Source organism: Hippoglossus stenolepis, chromosome 6, assembly GCF_022539355.2.
Source record: "Hippoglossus stenolepis isolate QCI-W04-F060 chromosome 6, HSTE1.2, whole genome shotgun sequence".
NCBI lineage: Eukaryota > Metazoa > Chordata > Actinopteri > Pleuronectiformes > Pleuronectidae > Hippoglossus > Hippoglossus stenolepis.
Window position 1 is genome coordinate 3,348,438 of NC_061488.1, and position 12,850 is coordinate 3,361,287.

The window sequence follows — 12,850 nt, forward strand, 5'->3', positions numbered from 1 at the left end:
GAAGCATTTCAGTTCAGCTATGCACTCCTTCGCCGGTAAATATTTCATCTGCGGAGCCGGTCTCATCCACTGTTCCCCTCTCTTCTCACTCATGTGAGGCTGTCTTCATGCCAGGTCACTGAGTGCTTTCCACGGAAGAGCAGGGCAATGGAAAAAAACAAAACATTTCCATGATGAGGCTGAAATCCTGAGCTCGAAATACATTTCAACCAGATCATCTGCTTTCAGGAGAGTTAGGTATAACAATGTGAAGTATTGTGCGATAACATGTTGCACGGTACCACACGCGAAGGCAGGTTTGAGGAAGCTCCGACAACAATAAGCAACACGGAGCCAACTGGTAAAAATGAAAATATGCTGATGACACAGGTTTGTTTGTGTATCCTGTGAATCAAGATAAGACTTAGTAAACAATCCAGTCGAACCAGTTAAATGGAAAATACATTTACAAGTATCCTGTGCTCCCGGGCTAACTTTATACTTATCTCTCGTTCAAGTCTAAACCAGTTTTCAGTATATATAAGAAAACAAATATCTCTTCATGAAAAGGAGGTGTAACACGCTCGTCCCACGTACTTCCTGTTCCTAGCCTGTCCCTTTTGTCTCTGGCTGCAATTTGCAAAGGCGGCTGATAAGAATCTCCTCTTTTTGCATATATGTGGTCACAAATCCAATATTTTTTAAAATTCAAATTTCGGTCAGGCAAATATTTGTCCAGATATTTCCGTCTTGACCAACTGGTGACGGCACTGGTAGTTTTCTTTATTTCCTTATTGATTTTAATCGTTATTTTTCTATTTTTGTTTGTTAAAGGCAGAACACGCGCGCACACACACGCACACGCACACGCACACACACACCAGGTGATTTCTCCTCAGAGCACGGCTTACCACACAGATCGTGGGTGACGTCCAGGGAGGAGGACCAGGAGTAGCGCTCTGCTCCCACTTGGCCGAGAGAGGGCGGCAGCGCCTCCAGCTCGTACGCTCCACGCTTCTTCCAGTGCGTGAACATCGTCGCTTCCTCAACCGGCTCACGTTAAGTCGTCATCGGTAGAACTGATGTTTTGATGTTTTGACACAGCCCCCGCCTGCTGAACCGATCGGCCCTAACCCGCCCCGGCCCCCCTCTCATCAGCCATCTTTGTGAAATTAAGACGTCCCTGCCCAGCTCAACTTTAAAAACTCTGCCAACTGCCAATATGTTTACTCCAAATCTCCACCTGCGCAATTACCTCATCCAGCTAAACCACTAAACTCTCTGAGCCCCGGCCAAGTCCGACTCTGCTTCGAGGCCGGTCCAGGGGAGCAGACAGATTTCCCTCAAGTACAAATCCACTTCATCTGCAGGGGACCGGGTTACTGACTCTAAACCTGGAGTACGCGTCACCGCTGCCATCCAGGTTTTAACCGGTGAATCTCAAATAGGCAACAGCAGGTGATATAACTGACCACAGGTCTGTCTTCAAAGCAAACACTGATGTCAACATGTCCCCCCCTCCTTCGCTGCTTCTCCCTGTTGATTCAGTGCAATGTTCAGTCCACTAATCATCCACTAAAAGCCACACACCGAGAGCTGTCAAGCACCAAATGCTGCCTTCTTCTAATCCATTTAACTGAGCTGTTCCTGCCTAAATTACAGACGTCCAACTGCTGCAAGGTGTCGCAAACCAAATCCCCGGCAGCGAAAAGCCGCCGCCGCCGCCGTCGCCTTCCCCGAGTCTCGACCTCATCCTTCCAAAAAGTTTTCCCCAAACTGTACAAAACTTGGGAGTGAGGCAAACTGCTCATATTAAAGCCCTGTGTAGGATCTCCCAACGATGGGGGGGCTTTCTGCCCACTCCATCGCACAAGTGTTGTATTCATGCAGAGGTGAGTTGCATGCTGGGACGGGCAATCTGGGCCAATGGCTTTTGGACTGCGTGACACAAAGATCTCTTGTAAACCTCCTTCCCACATCCAGAGTGAACTTTCTTTATGTTTTGCGCAAAACTGTAAAGGCCTGACATTTTTCTGCATTAATTAGTGCCCGCGCCTTTTATGTCTCCTGAAAGATTTATTCCTTTTTTATGAAAGCACCGACTCTTCTGCGGAGGGACAATGCTCACACACTGGAGATGAAGAAACCGCCCAAATGAGCAAAGGGAGTTTCATCATGAGACGCTCAACTTGAGACAATGCTTTCCACTTCTCTAATATCTCTGAAAAACAGCTGAGGGGTTAAAACAACATGGAGTCAGATACCTCAAGTCGAGGCATAATATTTTCCCCAGTGTTGCTTAAAAGGCCGATGCTCTGCTATTATGCATCTAAAATGGGAGAAGAAATACTGTGAGAATGTGCTGCGCCGGCTGAGAGAAGGGAGGGACGTTGTCACACACACAACGACCCACATGTCCAATTTTGGGATAAGAAATTAGAGGGTAGGATGGGAGCCGGTTTGCTGCTCAGCTCTGGGCTTTGCAGACATATGGTAATAATCCGAAGCAGCTTTGAGCACGCGGCTTCCCTTTTAATGAAGAGAGCAGTCGTGCAGCATGAGAACTGGGCTGCGGATACGAGGGCCAATTTCCACCTACTGCCGAAAACAAAGAGGGCAGCGGAGGAGGTATTAGACAGGCTGGCTTTCATCATCATCCATCAGATCACCCTTCGATAAAAAAAATTAAAAATGCTTTTCAGACAGATGTGGCGAGGCTATAAAAAGTACCTCCTCCATTACGGCTCTGCTTTTATCCAAATGCATTTTGATCTGATCTCACACAGAAAATACTTTGGCTACGAAGGAAATCTTGTTAACGTTAATTCGGGAATGGACATGAACACACTGGCAGCCGAGCGTTGATACAGGCTGCTTTCTCTGGCAGGGTTCAGATGCAGTCATTCGTCAGGGAGCCAGAGTCTAATGACGAACAGGATGTAGGTGAATCTACTTTTTCCACCACTAACACACAGACTATTCCTGTTCCTATTGTGCTCTCTCCTCTTAAAGGAGCGCTCCACCTATTCTGCACTGGACTCTCATGACGTTCTCCTGAGCGACAGACGTGGAACAATAAACAGTCCAAGTGGAAGTAGCTGAGGTTTAGCCAGACATTCACATTTGCGAATGAATTGGGGGGGGGACGGGGGGCAGGCCAGTCTGCGAGAACAAATAAACATGAGCTCTGTGATCGGTCTGGTTTCCAGAGCAGCAGAGGCGGCAATATTATGAATTTTAGTCTCTAGTATGGACCAAGCTCCATAAAGTAAGGAGGTACCTTTTATTTTGAAAGCAACTTTAAAAGTTACAAGGTGCTCGACAAAACAAAGATATAAACAGGAAATAACAGAGTAAAACACAAACAATAGAAGAATGAAAACTACACAGAGGGAAAGCAAAAACAATGGAACCGTAGGGACTAGACCAAGTTATAATATTTACCAAATAGGTGAGTTTTTAAACAACCTCTCAAAACTGTTGACGGACACAGGAGAGCGATTCAAAGTTGTGAATAACGAGTTACACTAATCAAGATGAGAAGAAACTAAAACTGATTTTCTCCAGATCTTAGAAGGATAAGAGACTTTTTATTTTAGCAATGTTTCTTAAATGGAAGAAACAGGCCTGAACCACTTTCTAAATGTGACCCCTATAGGGCAGGGGGGGGCTTTCTAAACACTGGACCCTAACTTTCCCACAATGCAACTGGATATCAGCTTTGATCTCACTGCCTCCTAAATACTCTCATCTTTCAAACCCTACACCACCTAATGGAGGGTTCCTCTTCAAAGCCCCGAACCAGAGCTGAAGGAACCCTGATGACATTTTAACACTGGAAAGTTCCTCCAGAGCCACAGAGGAGTTTTTATTCTCCTTAGAACGAGCAGAGTAAGAGGAGCGGCCCTTTGAAGGATGACAAAACCAATCCTGGAATAAAGACAATATCTAAACCGATATAAGCAGCTGATGAACGGAAATGATTCCTAAGATGTCGTCATTAAATCCTAATGACCAAGAAATGACCAAGAGGCTTTATTTTTTTACAGCTTGACCATTAACTTCATTATAAATAACTATAAATAAGAAGAAACAACCAATGCAACCAAACATGGAGTCTTTGGATTAAGAAAACAGAGATTAAAGCTTTCATGTGAAATGTAAACACGGCTGGAAACGTAGCATCGTGCACAACACTCTCGTACTCGGATCGTATTTCAAACTCCAGATTCAAAGCATCTCTCTCTCTCTCCACACAAGCTCTCGTTAAATGAATAGTTCGAACTTTTTGGGGAAACACTCATTGACTTTCTTGCCAAGAATGAGATGAGGAGGGCGGCGCCACTCTGTTAAATGTGATGTAAGAGAAACGTCGACTGAACCGTAAAACCGCAGAGTCCTGGTTTAACGAGAGTCTGGAAACAAAAGAAATACGTCACAGCACGAAACCTCCCTGTTAAACCACGAGTTGTCGCATTCACACTTTCACTTTTTATGCCAATGTTTTTCCGTAATGTGACGTGTAAATTAGTGAAATAAAAAGGTGCTGGTAGCTGGATTTTCGTTTCCTTTTCACAAAGCCAGGTTTCGCTGGATCTACAGCCTTTATGCTAAGCTAAAGCTACATCCATACAACTACATTTCCAAAACGAAACAATCAGTTTTTATCCCCGTCCACACTAACACACCTGAAAACCTTTATCACGTGACCACTAACGAACACTGGACATGCACATTCCGGTGTATGCTAGTTGCAGAAAGAGCTAGAACGAGCACGTGTTATCAATTATCCACGCTGGTATCGAAGGATAATGTCGGACGCTTTCTTCTGGAAGGGGAGGGGGGGTCATGTGATAGGAGCCTGACGAATCAGAGGAGACTAAGTTGTGACGGAAAAGACCCAATTAGCAAGCGGGTGCGAGTGTCTACATCCTCGTTTTCCAAACATCTCCATATTGAAGAGTCGCACGTCATAACATCGATGCATTTTTCAATCTTCTCAACTGACTTGCTGTAAAGTGACTCAGCATTCTTCCCCATGACGTCCATCTTTCTGTCCACCTTGTAATACAGCAGATGGGTTTCACAGGAAACGGACATAAAACTTGACATTAAAAAAGTGCAGATGTATTTCCCACACTACGAGCATCGCTACGGCAACGTCACCTCAACTACCTCCAGTTCATTTTTAGCGTGAGGCAGAAACCGCCGGGCGAAAAAAAACCTCCCCGTGTGCCGAACGCTCTCACTGAAGTATTAATGGTGTGTTGAGAAATGAGCATGTGAGCGGCTGCGGTGCAACAAGACTGTAAATGAGCCTGTCGGTGTGTGTGTGTGTGTGTGTGTGTGTGTGTGTGTGTGTGTGTGTGTGTGTGTGTGTGTGTGTGTGTGTGTGTGTGTGTGTGTGAGCTGCCGGGGAGAAAAGTGTGTGAGCCTGAGTGTTGACGGAGGGAGTGCAGTCGAAGGCCTGTGTGCGTGCCCATGTGGAGGAGGCTCGGGGTTATATTTAGCAAGGTGGCCCATCAAACAGGCCGAGGTTAACTCTTCACCGCCAAACTGAGACTGGATTTACACGTTCTCTGTGGGAAGTCAGTAAAAAAAATGAAGAGTGCAGATGAAATACATCAATTTGTGTTCGAGAGCCACTTTCTAAAATCCTCCATCTCAGATGAAGAGAACATAAGAACAGCCTGCGTCTGATCTTTCATCTGCATGCAGACGTTTTACTACTTGACTTTTGGAAACACTTTTAGTTTGAAAATTCCAGGGCTGCACTGAAAGGGCGGTTTGGAAAGAATGTCACCTGCGTCTGATTCCTGATTTGTGTTTGTCAGACATGAACTCTGGAGAACGGCCCTCACACTCGGGTCCAGAACTTCTCCGGCGTTTGCACACCTGAAGAAACGTGGCGGGACATTGTCCAGGTCAGACGCGTTCATAACGACAGAAGCATCTCTCTTTTGAATTTCCTCGTTTTCCCAAGTTTCCCCGAGTGTCTTCTACGTGACACTCGCATCCTTTGGGTTCTTCCAGTTTTGCGTCAGTGTTAGAACGTCTTCAACACTCGCTTGCAGCAAATCCTGAGGATAATCTCCTGCTACATTCTCACATGGGCTCATTTGGACATTATCCAGAGTTTTCACTCGGGGTTGGAGAAACTCCAGAGAATGTCCAAAGCAACCGACTCAAATATTTGCGTTCTCAGCCCCTTCGGAGTTCAGTGCGTTTGTCTGAAAGCAGCTTGAGAGTGAAATGATTTCCCAGAGACATGACTAATTAATGGTAATTAATGTTTCTCCTCTTAGCAATCCGTCAAACTGTTGAGATATATATCTGGAATAACCTCCCATGCACAGAAGTGTTTATCATTCTATCAACAGAGGTTTTCTATGAGTGTGAGCGGGACACGATTCAACAGTCCATCCTTGCACCAGCCGTTCACAGGGACCAACAACCAACTCTTCCACTTGTTGATGTGAATAATCCCATAATTGAAACAATCTGGTGTAAATTGCAGTGGGGGCTGCTGCCGAGGAGCCAATGACAGAGTCGACGGGGGAATCAAAAACACTTATTCCATAAAAGTACAGTTATTGTCGCTGCGATACGCCTAAACAGTCATTTAGCTGGGGCGGGGGTTATAAGTGTGGAAGGACTCGAGTGGAGATAAACACTGGAGTTTAAGAAGATCCCTGTGTGTGTGTGTGTGTGTGTGTGTGTGTGTGTGTGACCTTAAATTACACCTTTAATTAGCTGCTGCACAGTTTAAAGAGAAGCAGCTCCCCATTGTTTCATTTACAACATGATGAGACCCTTGTGGGGTTTTTTTTTTACCTACGCCACAGAGATTGTGTTTTAACTGTTTGTTTGTTTGTTTGTCAGCTGAATGGATTAATATGAAACTCTATAGAAGGACGGGACATGGAACCCACAGAAACAGAAACGATGAGATATAAAGGAAGGAAATAAAGTCTCTATCGCTGCTTTCAGACATGCACTGAACTCTGGAGAATCTCCTGACATTCTCCGGGGGGGGGGGCTGCAGGTGAGAACACAAATAGCCTCCTGACTTTCTCCTGCCAGAATACAAATATGTCAGGACGAAAGAGCGGAGCCGTAAACATAGAAGACACTGATGAGGATGTTGTTCATGTCTGGAAACCGCTCATCAAAGACAAAAAAAGAGGATCAAAGAGTCGCTGCGTCGTCTTCAGTTATCGTCTGTGACACAAATCACATGAAATCAGAGGAAAGACAGTTTGACCAGTGAAGAAATGACGATTACAGTTCCCACTTCAGAGCCGTTAAAAAGTTATTAATGAGTCTGGCATTAAAACAAATAGAGGCTGTCGTGCGAACATATTAGCCACGTGAGGCCAGAGTAATTATTCTCGAATAAGCGGTTGGAGACAAGAGGGAAAAACAAAAAGTGGAGAAAAAGCTGTGACCCGGCGCCACCAGGAAACGGCAGAAATGCAAAGAGGGGAAGAGAGAAAGGAAATTACTGTCGGGGAAAAAAGTGAAACAATGGAAAGACAGTATGAATACGGAAGTTTGAACTGTAACAAGCCACAAGCCAGACCCCACACACACACACACACACACACACACACACACACACACACACACACACACACACACACACACACACACACACACACACACACACACACACACACACACACACACACACACACACACACACACACACACACACACTATAGTTACACTCAAGTGTGTCAGTGGAAACACTCCACACGTCAAATATTCCCTCAGAGCTCTGCAGCTTTTTTTAACATGAAACCCGCAAAACTCAAATAATCTCAACTCAAGGTCCTTTTAGAAGCTGCTCCGGAGCTTTCAGCTGCGTCACATGACCTTCATCACCACTTCGAGTTTAAACAATTAATCGATTGTCAAGAAAATAATCAGTAAGATATTATTATGAATTGTTGGATCACTTCTTTAATTACAGGCCACTATTATGTCGCTTATCTCCCATTTACCTGCAGCCGAACTCGCAGGATATTTGAACACGAGAAGACGTCAGTGCGTGAAACGATGAATCAAAACACGCTTGTGACGACATCAATTCAAGCCGCAGCATCGTGTGTTCGTCGTGTATCCGAGCAGCTTCGACTCTGACACCGTTAACACTGAATCACAGAGCCGAGATTCCGTCTCTCTGTTTTTTTGTTTTTCAGAAGTGGACGGAGACCAGACGAGACATCTGGTCCCGGATTAGACCCGTTATTTAAGACGGGCTTAAGACTCCGGTGGCCTGGAACACAGAGGGGTTCCAGACTCAACCAATTAACCAATTAAGGCTGCTAAACTTTAACTCCATTTTCTCTTTGCTTACTGCAGGAACCTGTGAACCGTCTGCACGTCGCACGTGTGAAGCCCGAGAGAGAGAGAGAGATTAAAACTTTAGTTTGCTCCTGTGGAAAGTTGTAGTATGACGGAAATAAGACTATTGATCAGGTCAGCTTCTCCAATACGAACATTTACCTGTTTTTCTGTCATTATCTTTGGGTTTTTGTACTAAACTAACTTTAAACACATCATGTTGGGCACTAGGGAAGTAGAGAGAGCGTTTTTCAACCTCCCTTCACCTCTAGCAGACTGGATTCACTCAGATCTGTGGATTTACCTGTGTGGCTCGCTCAGTTTGAAGCTTCAGCAGCTTATGAGAAACTTGTAGGATTAATATCATGTGGATAGATATTGTTTGAAATGGTACAAGTACCATTATACACATTAAAGGCTCTTTAAAGCTACATTATCTTTGGTTTGTTTGGACAGAACTAACTTTAAATTTGTGGTGTCGGGCCCTGGGAAAGTAGAATAAACCTTTTTCACACTTGTACTAACTGCACATTAATCAATTAGTGAATAAAATGAGTCACTTCCAGCCATAAACAACACTACAGATATTACAACTTTAACTTTGATCTGAATTATGAGCTGGGGATGAGAGGGGAGGACAGATGGCAGGTCTGGGGGTGGGGGTGGGGGTTAGAGATTTACAGGAGGTGATGTGTATCATCTGAGTGTTCAGCTGCAGAGCTGAGCCTCCATCAGGGGGGACTTCAGATCAGACTGTACTGACTGGAAATACCTCTGTGCCTCCAGCTGGGATAATTGCTCAGGTCGCTTGCCAAATCCAGACATGAACTTTGAAGAGTGGAGGAAAAGCTTGAAACAAAAGATGTGAGAGCAGCTCAGTTCCTGCAGCAGGAACCAGGATGTTTCTCCTGCAGGTGACTGATCCCACATCAGCTTCACAGAGTAAGATGATGATGATAGTGGCATTGATAAGGAAAAAGGAACTTCATGAATTTTTACTCACTGAGTCGTAATCTGAGCCCGAGCCAGCTCCTCGGTGGCGACTTGTGCAGAACTGAATTCATGGTCCACTTGTTTGGCACCATCGAAGCGCACACAGTCCGTCCTGGAACACAATCCCCTGCAGCAGCTCCTCCAGCGTGTGTGTGTCTGTCTGCGTGTGTCTGTTTCTATTAATCACCCAGCAACGTTTAATTAACTGATTTCACTTTTACGCATCGTGTCCTCGCCCCGGTCCTGTGGCCCTCCTCTGGCTCGCAGTGCGCCCGGGCTCCTGCACACTCTGCTCGGCTGTGAGCACAAAGCTGCTGCTGCTGCTCGGTGGACGCACGGGTGGAAAAGAGTGGCCAGGAAAAACCAAAACACACAAAAAACACCAAAACGGATCCGTCGGGTTCACACGACGAGCGGTTCCCCGGCACCGAGCGGCTGCGGCTGGGAGCAGGACGCAGTACAGAACCTGTTGCTGGCCGCACGCACGAGAAGAAAAGAGACGTCGACGTCCCGGTGGAACAATGTTGATTAGAGGAGCCGTGTCGGTGCAGGAATCCACAGATTACGCGCGGGGGGAAACCTTCCTCTTCACCTTCTGCTTCTCCTCTGGGGCCTTCGCGGCTGCGCCTCCGTGCGCGGGTCGATTCCCGTGGATCAGCGGCTCCGCTCCTCCCGCAGCCGGAGTTGGAAACATATTGTCCGCTCGCCCGCTTCGTCTCGCCGCCTCCTCAGCTCCACCATCGGCTCCATTCATTCACACGACCGGGACCCACAAAGGCTGCGGCGGCTCTGCACAGTGACGCGCCGCGGCCGCTGGAGGCGCCACGGAGGCACCGGCGCGCACAGCAGAGGCGCGCACGGATCCTGTGTCCAAAGCGCGTTCAGGCATTGGACGGATTAACAACGAGAGGGCCCCCGATGAGGCACAGGCCCCCCCACCCCCACCACAACCCGGGACCCCGAGGGGTCAGCGTGGGGGCCCCGGGGCCAGAGCCTCAGTATGAAGGGACTGATAATAGTTTCAAAGTCAGTGAGAAAAAAAAAGAGACACAAAGCTGCAACAAAGAGATGAAAAACAACAACAGAGAGACACACAACTCCCAGAAACAGATGACAAATTAACACAAAATGACAGCATGAGGTTAAATACACACAATATGACAATAAAGAGACAAAAAACAACCACAAAGAGACAAAATACAACCACAAGCAGACACAAGACTCCCATAAACAGATGAAAAATGATCACAAAAAGACAACATGAGCATGAATGGATACACAATGACAATGTAGAGACCAAAAAAAAACAACACAGAGACAAATAACTTTCCCATAAACAGATGAACATGAACGTAAAGACACAACATGACAACAGAGACACAAAGCCCCATGAAGAGATACAAATTAACACAAAGAGACAGCATGATCTCAAGTAGATACACGATGACAATGTAGAGACACAACACAACCACAAAGACACAATATGACCACAATGAGACAAATTGCTTTCACAAAACTCCCATAAACAGATGAAAAATCAACACAATGAGACAACATGAGCTTAAATAGATACATTATGATAATAAAGAGACAAAAAACCACCACAAAGAGACACACAGCTCCCATAAACACATGAGAATGAACATGAATGCCCCACAAAGAGATGCAAAACAACGAGGAGACACACAACTCCCATAAACAGGTTTTTAAAAATGTCGACAAAGTCGCAATATGACCACAAAGAGACAAGAAGCAACAGTTAAGAAACACAAAACCACCATAAAGAGATGCAGAACAACACACAAAGCACATAGACACAGTCACAGAAGGAAAAAGGCAAAGACACAACAAAGAGACACCAAATTAACACAGACACAAAATGACCAAAGACACAAAGAGACCATCAAGAGACACCAAACAACCATAAAGATTCATGTACCCACAACAAAAATATGAAAAATGACCACAAAGACACACAAAATGAAAAGAAAAGGACAGTTTAAACACAAAACAACCATGAAGATGTTGAAAAAATGACCGTGAAGAGATGAATAACAACCAGAGAGAAACATTTAACAACTACAACAATATGAATAATGACCCCAAAGACAAATAAAACAAGACAGAATGACCATTGATAGACACCAAACGACCTTAGAGACACAAAAAGCTGCACAAAATGAGACAAGACAACGATAAGGACAAAAGAAGGACATCTAACAACTTCAAAAATATCAAAACTGACCATGAAGACACACAGAATGAGACAAAATGACCATAAAGAGACCAAATAACCATTAAACGACACTAAATGACCATTAAAACCCAACACGACCACAAAGGCTTGAAAACAAACTCCCAACAGCATCCTTGTCTTGTCTCTGTCTCTGCCTTTTACCTGTCAGTTCCTGGGGGCCGTGTCTTCTCATGTACATTCAGACGTTCATCCTGTCAATCAGAAGACGTCAGAGGGAAGAAGACGACAAATGAAGTTAGGAATAAAAGACACAACAAGGCAGGTGACTGCTCCAGGGGCCCGGGGCCCCAGAGGCTCCAAAAACACTCTTTCTGCTCTTCATATGTTTATCAGTTTGAACTCAATGTTTTCAAGCTGCATTTTGAATCTGAATTAACTGGTGTTAAATCAGATTATCACACATTTACTGAATCGAGGGTGAAATTGAAATCTGATCTTTGAGTCACGTTTCTCCAAAAACGAAAACATATCATGAAAATAATCCACTTTGAGAAAAAGAGTTTATCTTCCCCAAAGAGTTTTGAACTGAACGTGGGGATGTGAGCAGATGATGGTTCACTGATGGTGTTTTTCATGAGTGTCACAGATTACATGAGAAGAATCAGGAGCATCATCATGATTGTGGTCAGAGCAGCAGCTGAACCATATTTGAATGTAGCCCACGTCCTGTTAAAAGGTGCATTTATCAACCATTTCCACGATCCAGTAATCTTCCGGTTATCTTACTAGTTATCTTACTAAGTTACTAGTTAATGATTTGTCAAAAAAATTATAAAAATGTCTATATTTAGTCCAAGTTTGATCTTTATGCAGCTTTTTTAGTTCAATCAAAAGTCCCAAAACTCAAAATGAATCAATTTACAACAGATCTGCACAACTGAAATAAAATATATGTATAATCAACAACTAATCATTTAAACACTAATCCTGTTTTTGTACATTACACCTTATGCTCCATTTGAAATATTTATTTGCTCTCTTAAGTTAGTTTAACATATTTTACTTAAACTGACATTTTGAAGGTTGCACACACACGGCCGCAGCGTCAGGTAAATCCTAAAGGCTCAATGAATTATAAATCTCCCTCATCAGAGCGTCGGTGGATTTTTCTCTGTGGCTACAAATGCACTTTAACTTTAACGTTTGCACGGGGGGGACACGTTGCACAGACGTGTTGTTTCAGGCCGTCTCGTGGCTCCGCTGCACTGGGATTTCTCTTTGCTTTGCATGAGGTCTATGGGAAAACATCTGACATGACAAAGCCAAAACAAT

The 12,850-nt window shown here is 44.7% G+C and overlaps 1 protein-coding gene across 6 annotated transcripts in view; it reads right to left on the minus strand.

Moving 5' to 3' along the window:
* The window catches only part of plekhg5b (pleckstrin homology domain containing, family G (with RhoGef domain) member 5b), a 63,902-nt gene extending 53,756 nt beyond the window's left edge, over positions 1-10,146 (minus strand). For 3 of the 6 annotated variants that reach the window (XM_035159014.2, XM_035159012.2, XM_035159011.2), the window contains exon 1: positions 891-1,762. In XM_035159014.2, the coding sequence (XP_035014905.2) occupies positions 891-1,014 (124 nt within the window). In that variant the 5' untranslated portion in view covers positions 1,015-1,762. Of the gene's footprint in view, positions 1-890; positions 1,763-7,985; positions 8,124-9,331 lie in introns of those variants that run through there. The other 3 variants (XM_047340288.1, XM_035159013.2, XM_035159019.2) reach the window with 2 other exon arrangements.
* Positions 10,147-12,850: the final 2,704 nt, after the last annotated feature.